General features: G+C 39.4%; 1 protein-coding gene across 3 annotated transcripts in view; it reads right to left on the minus strand.

The window, feature by feature from the left end:
* LOC132953948 (vesicle-fusing ATPase) overlaps positions 1-12,104 on the minus strand; it is a 36,003-nt gene extending 23,899 nt beyond the window's left edge. The window contains exon 1 of one of the 3 annotated variants that reach the window (XM_061026339.1): positions 11,953-12,104. In XM_061026339.1, the coding sequence (XP_060882322.1) occupies positions 11,953-11,964 (12 nt within the window). In that variant the 5' untranslated portion in view covers positions 11,965-12,104. The remainder of the gene's footprint in view (positions 1-11,952) is intronic. The other 2 variants (XM_061026337.1, XM_061026338.1) reach the window with 2 other exon arrangements.
* Between the last annotated feature and the right edge of the window lie 1,983 nt (positions 12,105-14,087).

Raw genomic sequence — 14,087 nt, forward strand, 5'->3', positions numbered from 1 at the left:
GTGACCATTCACACTGGATTCATGAACTTATTAATAATTTTCCTCATGAGTTTATGGGCTCAATTCATTCTGTATCTTATAGTCTTACTTGAGTGAATAGATCTGTCAATCAGTAAAGCAGCATACAATGCAAATCAAACTTTTAGTCGAGATCAGCCATAATGTCAAACTTGTGCCTAAAAAGCAATGGGTGAAGTCCAATGGCTGTTTTTGAAACCGCCTACTATAGTAGGACATACTGGATGGCAATAATGCAGTATGCAATATTGCAAACAAATATGAGATCCGCAGAATGCAGAAAATATACCCAGATGTGTACTGATTTGGGAAAAATCTACAGCCTGCCTCAGACCAGTCTTCCTCGCACAATTCAAAGCACCAGGTCAGAGATCGAAATGACAGACAGCAACGGCCAGCTTAACAGGGGAAAAAAATCACATTCGGGCTGGACCACACAAAGATACCACCAATTATATTTTTAGATTCTCAAATTCATAAGAATCATAAAGAAATCACTAATCAGCTTTTTCAGATCGTAAGTGAATGCTACACTGTAGCAGTGTTTGCAGTCAGCTGTGCCGTTGTTTAATTCCACATTCCAGGACTGGAAACCAGCTTGGCAGGCATACTGTAAAAATACCACCGACCAACAGTCATATTACATACAACTTTTGAACGTAGTATGCAGTACATACTGCATGCTAAGTCCGATTGTAGTATGTAGAAAGGGGGTTTCAAATTCATACAATGTGTCAACTACCAAACAGCCTGTGGACCACCACCGCAGTGATCAACCTCACTTCCTGCAGACACGCTGACACAAAGAGTTAGCAAGTAGCTGGTGATAACACCTTAGCCCATCTCAACCTCACAATGCCATAGAATTCCAGACATATTTGATTAGCTTATTGTTGAGTTTCATTATGAAGTGCTCTTGAGAAATAACATGTAAAAAAAGCAAACTTGAATTTGAATTGAGCTATTTGATTCCCCTTTTTACATTTCGATTGTATATACACTGTAATACATTTAGCATGTTTCATTAAAAATAATGGTTATAATGCTCTATCTATCTATCTTTTATGACATGGATTGGACTTAACATTATTTCACTCTCAGTAATATGCATTGAAGATCAAAAGTACCCCAAACCACATGCATCCTCCAAAAGGATCGCACTGTTGAAAACGTCGCCTCCACAAAAACAGCATCAACAAAACCCTGAACAAAATTACCTTCATCTAAAGAGGATTTAATTCATCGTGCTTGTACAACACTGCATCAATGGATGGTGAGGCAGTTAGAAGACATTTTGCGCTGATTGTAATTGGGTATCACATTTCATTCAACCATGTGTGTGTGTGTATGTGAGGTGTGTTTGTGTACAAGATGTAAAGCTCCAGCTGAATTTGATCACTTAGGGATAAATGTGTTTCACCGATCAATCTGGGCCTCAAGGCTCAGTTCGGTTAGGTGATATTGCCACACAATAACAGAAAAAGTATTGCCAAACAATTGTGTTGCATTCGCTCCCCTGCAAATCAATTTGATAGCACTGTTGCCAGACTTTTCCATCCGTGTGAATGGAAATGAGCTTAGTGCAGCAGTTAATTTTCTCAATTCTGCATTCTCAAGCTTTAAAAATTCCGTAATCTTACAATTTCTCCAAAATATTTAACACAGAAACAGGGCTTAAGGCGTACTATTACAGATACTGACATGTTTGATGTAGATCATAGAAAGTCAAACAACAATAACTGAAAGGAAAAACTCAAAAAAAACTCTCATCAGTTCCTTTTTGGCCTTCTAATCCAGCAGCGACACGTTCAACATTCGCCATCTGCCCTCACAGAGCACATTATGAAAATGAACAAGCCGCCTATAAGAGCAACTCACTTTTCAATTTAAATAAATCACACTAAGTAATTCATTGGCAGCCTTCTGTTGAAGATGGTATTAAATCAAGAAGGTTTCGGTGCGTGGGGTGGGCTGCCAATATTTTACACAGGGAGTGGTGGGGTTTTCATTTTGTATTCATTTGATATCTAAGTGTCTATTATCAAGGGCTCTTCATTTAACTTAATCAGAGAATCATTTTAAAACCAGTTTTGATTTTTGAACATCATGATAACGTTTAACACAGAAATAGGTATTTAGATCCTTTCTTGGCTTGAAGAACTACTCATTTTGTGTAAACTATAAGCATCTTGGAGGTGGCTGTTGCTCAGAGGTACAGCGGGTCACCCATTGGCATGATACCAAGAAAGATACTGACCCCAAATTGCTCCCAAGGGTAAAGACTATGTGTGAATGATTAACAGATTATTGGCCCTGCATGGCACTACGTGGTCTGAAAGGGTGATTGTAACATGTAGAGTAGAAGCGCTTTGAGTGATAAGAAGAATAGTGTATGTGTAGTCTATTTATTGTTTAAACTTGGGTGGTGTGTTTTTATTTACATGCACCATTAGATACACTCATATGATCAGCCGTGTTAAGCTCTGAAGCTAATTTGGGTATGTAACCAATTCATGCGTACCACAGAATGCCTTTTCTTTTCTGTACTTACATTTTTTTTGTTGCAAAACCACCCAAGTGGGAAGTGAACAGCTATAGAGAGCAGTCAACGGTGTCCTTCAGAGGTCAACATATTCAAGCAAGTGCTCTTTAAAACACGAGTGTTTCCACGCTTTTCAAACACCAACACAGCAAAAGACACCTGGTGCCTGTGCTGGCCGAAATCCACAGATTCTCCTGCACACATGCCAGGTGTGCCAACAGTGAATTAGGAAATGGACTTTAAAAAGCTTCCATAAAAGGTGGTGGCTGGGCTGATTATAGTGACCTGACGACATGTATAACCTAGTAATGCGACCCTCAGGTGTTTTATTTTTTACTCTGCCAGAACAGACCAGGTATAATGTGTTAATCGGTTTCTTTTGAGAAGCTAGAAGGTGAAAAAGGTCACGTTTGGACAGCAAGCTAGCATCCCCCCCCCTTTCTGCTTAGCTCAGCTAACCAGCTGCTAGCTATGAGCTCATGTTTAACATACAAACATGACAGTGATAGCGTTACTTAATCTAGCTTCTGGCAAAAGTGCTAATAAGGGTGTTGACCAAAATGTTAAATAAACGATTTAACCCAAAATTACAGTGTAGTGCAACTCAACAGTCCAAAGTAACACCATCAGTGTAGTTCCCTGATAAACTCTTCCAAATTAAAGAAATTGGGACAGCATCCCCTAAGCCAACGTCTTTCACTTCCACAATACATAAGTGACTAACAACAAAGTCAGACACACCCCCACTCTCTCTGAAGGTTGCTCCTGTCTGCAGTGAACACACACACACACACACACACACACACACACACACACACACACACACACACACACACACACACACACACACACACACACAGAGGCTCACACAAAGACAGACTCACAGAAACACTGTGTGTATGTGTGCATCTGAGTATTTGCTGGCGTGCACGTTATCCGTCCATTTATCCGCTCAGTGTGTGTGTGTGTTAATGTGTGTAAGTTTGTTGTTGTGTAGGCTGCCCCACAGCAGAGGAAGGCTCTCTAAATATAGCTCCAGCTCAGAGCTCACAGAGGAAGGCCCAGCATCGAGGCAGCCGGGGATTAACCATTACTCTCTGACTCTCTCTTTCCCACACACACGCATATACACAAGCACACGCACATGTACACACACGCATATACACAAGCACACGCACATGTACACACACGCATATACACAAGCACACGCACATGTACACACACGCACATGTACACACACGCACATGTACACACACGCACATGTACACACACACACACACTTTCAACACATATTCTTGGAAACACACCTACTGGCATGCAGGTACCATTATCATTAATTTTTGCCCGAACACAGAAAGGGAATAAAAGAGGCTGCTGCAAAACATTTTCCATTAGCTAGCATATTTTTAGCATTACTGTGTGAGGACATTCTTGCCAAGAACCTTCAATAAAAATTTGACCTGCAACCGGAGAACCAAAACCCTTCACCTTACGTAAAAGTACTAGTAGCCCATAATGATGAGACAATAATACAACATCTGACGTTAGCTTGTTGCGCAAATGTGAAGCAATAGGTGTTCATGTTAATGATTTACACCAATTATAAATAACTGACTGGTTATAATGTTCATGAATTCGTAAATATTATCCAAAAAAGATATATTATGCATAAAAAAAACTGCAATAGGAAGTTTTTTATTAGGCTAGTTTTTATTCAAATAACAGTGAAATCAATTGATATATTGAATGACAAAGTATGTCATTTGTATAAAATGGTCAATGAAAGATTTTTTTTTCTAATTAATATAATATCTATCTCTTAATGAATTTATAAATACACAAATATTAAAGAATAAATACCCTAAAGAATTCTACCGTAAAAATCAATGTGCAGTTTTAGAGGCCAAATAAACAACTGAAGTGAAAACTGCTCATACTGTGTCACCGTTTAACAAGAACATATGCATTTTCCTTCTTCCCATAAAGCATTTTAATTCGTATATGATATAACAGAAACAAAGTTCCACTAAAAGCCACAATGTGTATAAGTAATGTGAGACTGAGCATTTCTTCATATCAGCAGATCGTGTGCACAAAGAGAGAGGACTACTGTGGAGGAATAACTTACATTGTTTCACTTTGTTTAATCAATAAGATGCCCAAAGTGGAACACAACAAATCTGCACTGGCTATTTTAAATGAAGCAAACCTCAGAGCAGGTCAGAACTGATCATGAACTTAATGTTTCAAATTAGCTTTCCAGAAGGAGCAGATTAGCCAAAGCTAGCTAACATTAGCTCTCCTAAATCACGCAGTTAACACTGATGATAATTTATCTGTCACCTCAGAACAGTTCATATGCTGACACCAGTTCTGTTACAACAGCTTACATCGGTTCTTATGTTGTTGATTTAGTTACATTGGTCTGGTATTTTGTTGTTTGGGTTCCTTTGCGGTCGGTTCTTGTGTTGTATTTGTCTTTTTTTTATGTTGTTTTGGTTCATTTGTTTGCGTTCTTATGCGTTGTTTGCGTTTGCGTGTATGTCATAGCACTTAATAAACCTGTGTTTTTAAAGGTGCTATATAAATAAAGTTAATATTATTAGTTCAAATCTTGTCCATCCCTTGTGCTGGGTGAACATTTAAAAAGCAGTTTCCCTCCACTCTGTGTTCTTCAATGAAAGATGGACGCTCCAAATGCAGTTGAAGTTAAAAATCTATTCTGCTCATTTTGATATTTTCATTTGTAAAGAGATGTAAACTGTCTTTCTCAAAACTGTTGGATGTAAATGTCAAGGGCAAATAAATCCATAGACCTAAATCAGCAGATGGCAATTTTAATATACAGTAATGACCATCCTTAATCAGAGGACAGAGGTGAGAAATATTGAGCAATGGGAACAAAGATATGATCCTGCTCATTAAATCCATGTCATTGCAACACCAAAGTTAATATTTTAAGATCATAGACAGGGTTGCTATGAGACAGACAAAGAATAATCTCAATTATTATGCAACTGGTTAAATGTAGGACACAATAAGAGAAGAGTTTATTTTCTGTGCTATTTGTTGATAATGATGAAAGAGAGAAAGGAAAATACAAAACTGTAAAAGGAGATCAATGGTGACTGAAGCTGAACTGTTTCGTTTGGAGGGAGGGGCTTGTTTTGTCATTTGCCGAGCACAACAGAGGCAGTCTACACCCCGACCTCGCCGACGCAGTCTCCTGCCCTTTTAATTTGGGTTTGGGCGCTGCAACAGAAGCATACAAACAAATAACAGGTTCCTGATGAATAGCTGCTGAGCGAAAGATGGCTGAGAGGAGTGGAATGCAGTTTGTGAAGTGTTCATTTAATTGAAGAAGAGAGAGAAAGACACAATGGAGGAGTGGAGAAAGAGAGACACACACATCAGCAGAGCTGCCATCTTTATGGCCCACATACTCGTTTCATCACACAAGAAGGCGTCTTTTTTATCTTTTGTTTCTTGTCAACATTCCCACCTAAGCTCTCTTTATTGATTTTGTCACAATCACATCAATCAGTTTGTCCCTGTGAAACAAAAATCACCTTCTGAATTTCAATTTATACTCAAATAACCTGCCAGAGGTTCAGCATGATGCTTCAACTTAAGGCTAAAAAAAACCCTCAAATGACATTTACACACACATTATTACCCATCATTCTCTTGTTTGAAATCTACAACACACTAAGTATTTGGCCATTGCCATGGGAACTCTTTTAGTGTCCACACTTCACTTGAGGCGGCCACACAAAATGTTTGTGTTCCAAGATTGTTCTTGTGTGGGATAAAATGCTTCAATAGGACCAAACAGAAAAGAGATTTTCATTTAATATAGAGGAGCAATATTTTTTTTTACATCACAGTTTCCCATAATAACAGCATAATCAGGTTGATATGTTTCAGGTAAGCATGGTCCAAGTTATAGCTGAACATTTGTCATTTCCACTTGCATTCATCTGGGGTTTATGTATCCAGCAGCTTTATGACGGGCCAGATGGCCAGTGAGTCAAAAGGTCACCCGTTCAATCTCCACCACAGCAAGAGTCCACCCAAGTGTCTGACTGACCCATCTTCCTCCACCCTGACCTTAAGGGAACATGGCTCTTAAGGCAAAGACAGAAAATCCCTGGTCAATCCTAAAGTCAATTGAACCATTTAGGCCAGCAGATCAATAATCCATTAATGTCTCATCAAACTGGGTAAGCCTCTGTTTCAGATGGACACAGAAATCACTTACATGCAACGTTACACCCTAAAGGTAGATAAACACATACAGTAGATAACCCACTTCGGTAGGTTATGAGTATTTCAATTACCAAAATGTATACTGTAATCATCATAGCCATAATGTGAATGTAATGGGGTTGGAGTGTTCTCAGATAGCAGAAGTTGTTACATCAACATCAAGGTCAGGAAGTTTGCTTGATTTTAAAATAAATGTTATTGAACAACAGTGAACAGTCAATGTTGGCATCAGCTTTAAAGGAGCAATATGTAAGATATCTCCCGACTGAAATCATAAAATGACCTTAATATATAAACAGAAAACCAACGGGTATGGCAGCGATTGTAGTGGGCAAGCAAACTGGTTCAGATATAATTTATGCTACCTGATCTAAAAAGCCTCAGCATTTTTCCAATAAGCTCCACGACAAGAAACAGGGTAAAACTAGGATATATATCAGAGATGCTTTTGAAAAATGGAGAGAGGTTGAGATGCAGAAAGGTTTACTTTAACGATGATGAAGAGCTGGCCAAACACTGAAGCTACTGTGTCCATGAAATGACAACCACCGTGCACCTCAACTCTAGGGAGGAGGAGGGCAGGGGGGCAGGGGGGCAGGGGGGCGGGTGGAAATCGCTCTCTCCAATGTTTAGAATTTGGATTGCAGTACCCATTCTAAACACTATGTGTCAGAGTTAACATATTGCTCCTTTAACTAACCAGGTAGTGTGAAGTTTAACAAAGCCTCTTTGTCAAAATGACAAAATAACTTCAGAACTGGAAAAGTGGTGACATTACCATGGATAAAGTAGGAAACAGCCCAGCCAAGGAGTGTTTCTTATTCAGGCATTGGAGATGATTACATGAGGTCAGAAACAGAAAGCCAGTGCCAGAGGTTTGACCATAATCAGAGACAAAACACATTTTCCTCTTCATCTATTGAAAGCTTTCTAGGCAGTATCACTATGAAGCCATGAACAATTCATGAAAACATTTGACAAACAGGCTGACTGTCATCACCTGCTTTGAAGGGGGAATTGTGGCGCTGATTTACTAAACAGTGTGGCCTCAAACCTGAATTAGCAATATACTGAGACTAGAAGATTTTTGACCTTTTGTGACAAACTTTCTCTTTGAACTGATGTTGAGTTCATGTTGTTGTCATGTTGTGGAGCTGTCCGCTTTGCCCTAACAGCTTCTGACAAGCTGCAGTATGCCCAGCAACAGTGAATTCTCTGCTGGGCGAGAGGGGGTGAAGGGTGTGTTTGTGTGCGTGTGTGTGTGTGTGTGTGTGTGTGTGTGTGTGTGTGTGTGTGTGTGTGTGTGTGTGTGTGTGTGTGTGTGTGTGTGTGTGTGTGTGTGAAACATCATGCCGTTGGTCTCTTTTGACTCATGCTGCATGACCAAGAGGGGGAGTGTATCACTGCATCTCCTCTTTCCATGCACACGTGTACAAATGAGATCCATTCCTTAAATAATCTATGCAGCAGTTTGGCATCCATGTATATGGTTTATTTATCTGTTTTACATATAAATGTAAAATCTGGATGCATTGATTTATTTCAGTCACCTTGAATTTGGAATGAGCCACATGGGTTGTGATGGATGAAGGTTTAGTGTTTATTTGCAGAAAATGTTCCCAGCACACGCTACAGGGCCTCAATTAAATTCCATATTATGTCTTTCTTATTAAAGATGGATGTGTAATAAATGAAACGTGAAAAACTAAAAAAAGAAATCACATTCCAGTACCTAATGTCTCCACATTTGATTCTGTATTGAGAAATGTATAGATGTATAATAATTGATTCAGAAAACGTAATCATAATTTCTCTTCATCAGCTCACTAAGTGGTGCAAGGTAATCCTTGTGTTTCTGAAAACACTGGTGCAAATGTCTCTTTGTATTTAACGTACTGACAAATTGTGAACAGTAGTAATTTAATCCCATAGTTTAACTCTTGTATTTATATTTCTTGTGCTTTTTAGTTTTTTATGATGATATGGACCTATGGGTCTGAAATACAGTACATGCTGTATATAGACAACAGAAATAAACTAGCATACAATGAAATGTTTGTTTAAAAAAAATATTTATACTTATTTTTAATAAATAATAGTCTTTTACAAAATGTTGTCCAAATTTGTAATTTGTCCAATTTTTCATTTTCGTTTTATATTTGTGACAATTATATATTATATTAGAAAAATGTATATTCCAACTGATATTGTAAAACTCTATTAATGTCCTTATATGCTCCTTCTTGTTTGTTGGGTTGATGTCGTATTTAAAAAAGAAAAATAATCACAATAGCATCCTTCTTCACAAACCCTAAAGTTAACAGGTGGATTTCACTTAACGCAGTCACAGTGGTGACTAGAGTCTGCAGGGGCCCTTGCCCAAAAATGAATATGTCTACCAGTGTTCCGACATTGTCGTCTACCAAAACAGCTCCTCCTTACCTAAACTCTCTCATCCAGGTCTACACTCCCTCTCTGAAGAACTTCAAAACACTATTCGATCCGCAGAGTCCCTTTGCACCTTTAAGAAAAAGCTAAAGATCCAGCTTTTTAATGAACACCTACGCACAATGATGTTCATTTTGATGAGTGGGATGGTTTTGATGCTAATTAGAACAGCTGTCGATGTCCATGTGCACTGTCTGTCAGCACCTGTGTGTCCGATCGGACTTAAAGCTGTTTGATGTTTCTCTCTAGATCCTTGCTTGTGTTATACTTACTCTCTGATGTACGTCGCTTTGGATAAAAGCGTTTGCTACATTGATTGTAGAATTGTGTCAAACATCAGAGAAAATACCTCGGCCAGCCGCCACGGTTGTTTTTTTTTATAAGAGTAGACGTACTGAGTTTATGTATTTAACAAATAACAAACGAAGAAACAAATGCACAAATGATTTACTCATGTAAAAAAAACTGCTGAATAAATGACATGTCGTCACTAAAAGCAGCATTGACTGAGCGCCCTCAGGTATTTTGCTTCGTCCATTAATCAGCAAAATGTCAGATTGTTCAGATCCAGCAGTGGGCAGACTGTTTAACAAAATACTGCCTGTCTGGGCTCTGCAGTAAAATTAGACTCTCACAGGTCAGCACTTCCCTGCAGCTTCATGCCGATGTTTCTGCAGACAGATTGAGTGTTTTCTTTGTAGATGTAATGTACCAGTTCATTTGATATAGAACAATACACAAAGCAGCCCAGAGTGTCCATCTCGTGCCATTTATTAACCCTGGAGCGGCACCTCTGCATTAACTGTTATTCATGCCTTGCTCAAAGTTAAGAACACTCTGAATAATACTGACTCTAAGATCACAAACATAGAGTGCCTTATTTATGTTCACTCTCTGCAGAACGGCATTAGCACAATCACACAATCTTGCTGTGTAATGCTACAGCTATTGGCAACTTGCATCATGACTTTGCATTATGCCTACACTATGATGTCACACAGGGTGTTTATTAACACCGCAGGCCAAAAGAGACACACAAATCATTTGAAAAACAGAAGACATATATGAAAGATGCAAATGAATGACAAATCATGACTGTAAGAGCTACGGTCCACTCCCTGACCTGACTCATTTACTCTAAGAAGAGCAAGAGAAGAAGAAGATAACACTTGTGACTGTATGTTCACCAATCTTATCTGATGCTACAACCAATGGCTCGTTAGCTTAGCTTGGCAGAAACGCCAGAAGCTCAAGTGTCGAAGCAACATCCTCTGTTCAATGTGCAACACAATATTTGCCTCTAAAAAAATTGCACAAGAAAAACAGCAGAATTTCCAGGAAGTCACTGCATCACCCCAACACACATTTATGTGCAAAACCCCTATAAAGGAATGATTAATCATTTTACGTGGGTTCAATAAACTTGATATTACGTTTTAATTACTTAGCTAAAGAGTTGTTTTTTGGCAGACATCGTCACCTTACAGAGTGAGTGTTTCTTTGTGCTAAGATAAGCTGAAGCTTCATGTTCAGCCCACTGACATGAGATTGACACGGTCTTGCTGTCGTCCACTCTGCCCAAAGCATTCCTTTCAGGCGTCATACGCATCTACGCAGTACTGGCACCTTTGCACTATAGGTCCCAATAACTGACAAATAGGATCCCTACATGGACAAAGAAAGAACCTTAATTTACTGCAAACCAACCTCAACCAGGAATAGAAATGTACATGCTGCAGCAAATGCAGTGGCTGTGTTGCCCAACCCTTAATTATTATGTGCCTTGGTATATTTGCATTTGGTGGACTCTACTTCTAAGATGCACCAAATAAGACACAAACAAAAAAACACATACTAATAATAACAGTTAAAAAAAACCACACAGGAGCCAATTATGATGGCATATACAGACTAAATAAGGACCTTACACTAGTACATTAAACCACATCCCTCTGCATTACAAGACTTGTGATAAAAGTGATAACAGACATCAGAGCAGGTTGACACTGGCACCAGACATTTCCCCTACTGTAAACATCGACAGGTTCAACACAGCCATTCAAATAAAAAAAATGTTCACACAGCCCAGTAGTCAGCAATGCACTGCTCTGCTGCCTCACACTGCAAACAGCGCTCAACAGACTGCAGAGAGGAGGCTAAAGCTAAACCATGTTGTTTTGACCGATAAATCATCGAATGCATGCTAACACTGCTCGATGTTGTGTTGATTGTACACGATTTTGATGCTGGCTTTGCTTTTTCCCCACAAAAACGTACGCTCCGTTATTTTGCATACAGAGCTCGTAAAAGCGTCTCCGTGTGGCCGCTCTTTACGCAGCTCAAGGACAAGCAGAGCCCAGGATTAAGCAGCGATACTCCCAGAGATGGCAGCGTTTGGCAGACTGGTGGGATCCGGTATTAAAGCTATTATGAAATATTGGTAAAAATGAGTCTTTTTTGGCACATGCCAGGGTTAAAGGCTGCAACATCATGTGAAGTAAACTCTATATTTTGCTGGCGCGTTGACATTCAGACGGTTACGGTACCAGGGCTGCTTACATTTTAGGGGAGAAATTGCTTTCCAGACATTTAACACCCTGGGTTTGCTTCCACAAATTCCCCAGATAATAATCACGAAAGTATTTTTGATATTTTGGAATAAACTGATGTCTTACCCGGGCCGCCATCTTCACTGTTTCGGGAGATCCGGGGATGCTGCTCGGGTCAACGATTCATAGGACAGCGGGGACAGCGGAAAGGCTCGGCAGCAGATGGGTTTATAAGCCGCACAACACCTTGCTCTGATTGGCTGATCCGAGCGGAAACGTACCGACGGGGATGGCATCACTCGCTCACGTGCCGTTTAGAAGCACCGTTCTCTGCCGTGCGAAAACACTCACGTGGCATGATTGACAATAGTGAAACACAGTCGACTTGAATTTTGACAATTAATGATGCAGCTTAAACATGCACTTTTTTTTTTTTAACTTCGCTGCTTTCATCACGTGAGGAGCTCGTATAAACACATCCGCGCTGTGTTGTATTCAAACATATGATCAGAATATATTTGTTTGATTGATCTCCATTTATTCTCCTTACTTCAGCAATCAGATTCATGAAAAAAATACACCTTCTACTTTGGTAAATAGCCCAGTTTTCTGTTTCAGCACCACGGACAGCGCCCCTAACGCTCCAACTGTCCCAATGCATCTGAACTGTCGCAGTGATAAAAAGCTTCTGAGACAAAGAGCAAACTAAACAGTAAAAAAAACATCATAATGAGAATTTCAATATAAACCTACATCTTACACAGAAGAGCAGGACTAACACTGAAGTCAACAGTCAACAGCAGATGAGACAATTTGCAGAATACAGTTCTGTCATCAGTGTGAATAATATTACAATTCGAGTATTCAGTGTCACTGTACTCACAGTTATGCGTTCTCTTTAAGCTATGTCTATAATACTATGTAGCTCCTATTAAGTGAATCCATGTTATTTAATTCCGTGTCGAGCAGTAGGATGAACTGTTATAATCTGAGATGCCAGATTACATGAATCCATAAACAGGCCTATGCCCATTACAGTTAGAAATCTGAATGTAAAATGACTCAGTTAGTGTGCTCATGATGTATTAACAGATACTCTGAATACTCTGAAACATGTAGCCTATCACTCATGTTAAAATAGTATTTATGTAAAACAGTAATCCATTTATGACTGCATTTTTTATAGAATGATGAATTAAGATTACATTCTTACATAAAATAGTTTGTGTGGTTAATGCTGTGTTTACCTAAATCGATACCGTTAAGAAGAAATGTCATGATTAACTTTATTCCATGCGCACTCACACTAACCCGTACCATTAAGTCCAGTTCGTTTGACTAGTGTGAGTGCTCCATCCCATGCTCAAGCACGGTACACTTCATTGGCCCTGGCACGGTTGGGAGAGGTGTGCTTCGGCATGGTACAGCCGCTCATGCACGAGCACAAGCCCGGGTACGCAACGTGGGCATGACGTATAATCGATCCACGTCTTTCGTAATCGAGAAATCCAGGATTGTAAGAGGGCCATATCTGAACAGAATGACTCAAAACAAGTCACACAGTCAATAAAGTTGAAGTCAAGTTCTCTTTGTTGCTCTCCATTTGAGAAATTGGCCGTGTCGCTCAACCTGTGGCAGCAATTTGACAGCGACGGGAAGTTTGAGGGTGAAGTGATTTCATTCATGTTACTCAGCTCATGAGTTGAATAAATCAAGCTGCCTTATCAAAATGATAAATGAACATTATTTGCTTTTATTGTCTCTTTTGCATTAAATAGTGATGATAGGATCTCGAAGCGCTGAAGAAATAATTTCAACTATTATGCAAACAACATATATTATGTATCCTCTATGGAAAATAATGCCCCTGAGCGCGGTTCCGGCGGTACTACCAGGGTGCTACAAGTATAGTGATGACGTAACCGTGTTCAGGTCGAGCTAGGCCTTTGGCAGTGGGCATACAGGTGAGCGGGGAACTGGGGAGGAGGGACAACCATGCCACTGCATGGTAAGGGGGAACTGGGCCTACTGAGCTAGATGTGACGTCAGCACTAATGTTAATTCAGCACCATGGAGAGCAGCACCTACAGCGACATTAATGCCTTGCCAGCATCCCTCACAACTAACAGCTTTTTAAAGTAACAAAATACTTATATACTTATATAAATACTAAATAATATTTCTATGCTAAATAATTTTTGGAATGTTTAGAAACAACTATTTTCTAATCCATTTCCCACCATCATTCACCAACCAATAGT

Source organism: Labrus mixtus, chromosome 20 (assembly GCF_963584025.1).
Source record: "Labrus mixtus chromosome 20, fLabMix1.1, whole genome shotgun sequence".
Taxonomy (NCBI): domain Eukaryota; kingdom Metazoa; phylum Chordata; class Actinopteri; order Labriformes; family Labridae; genus Labrus; species Labrus mixtus.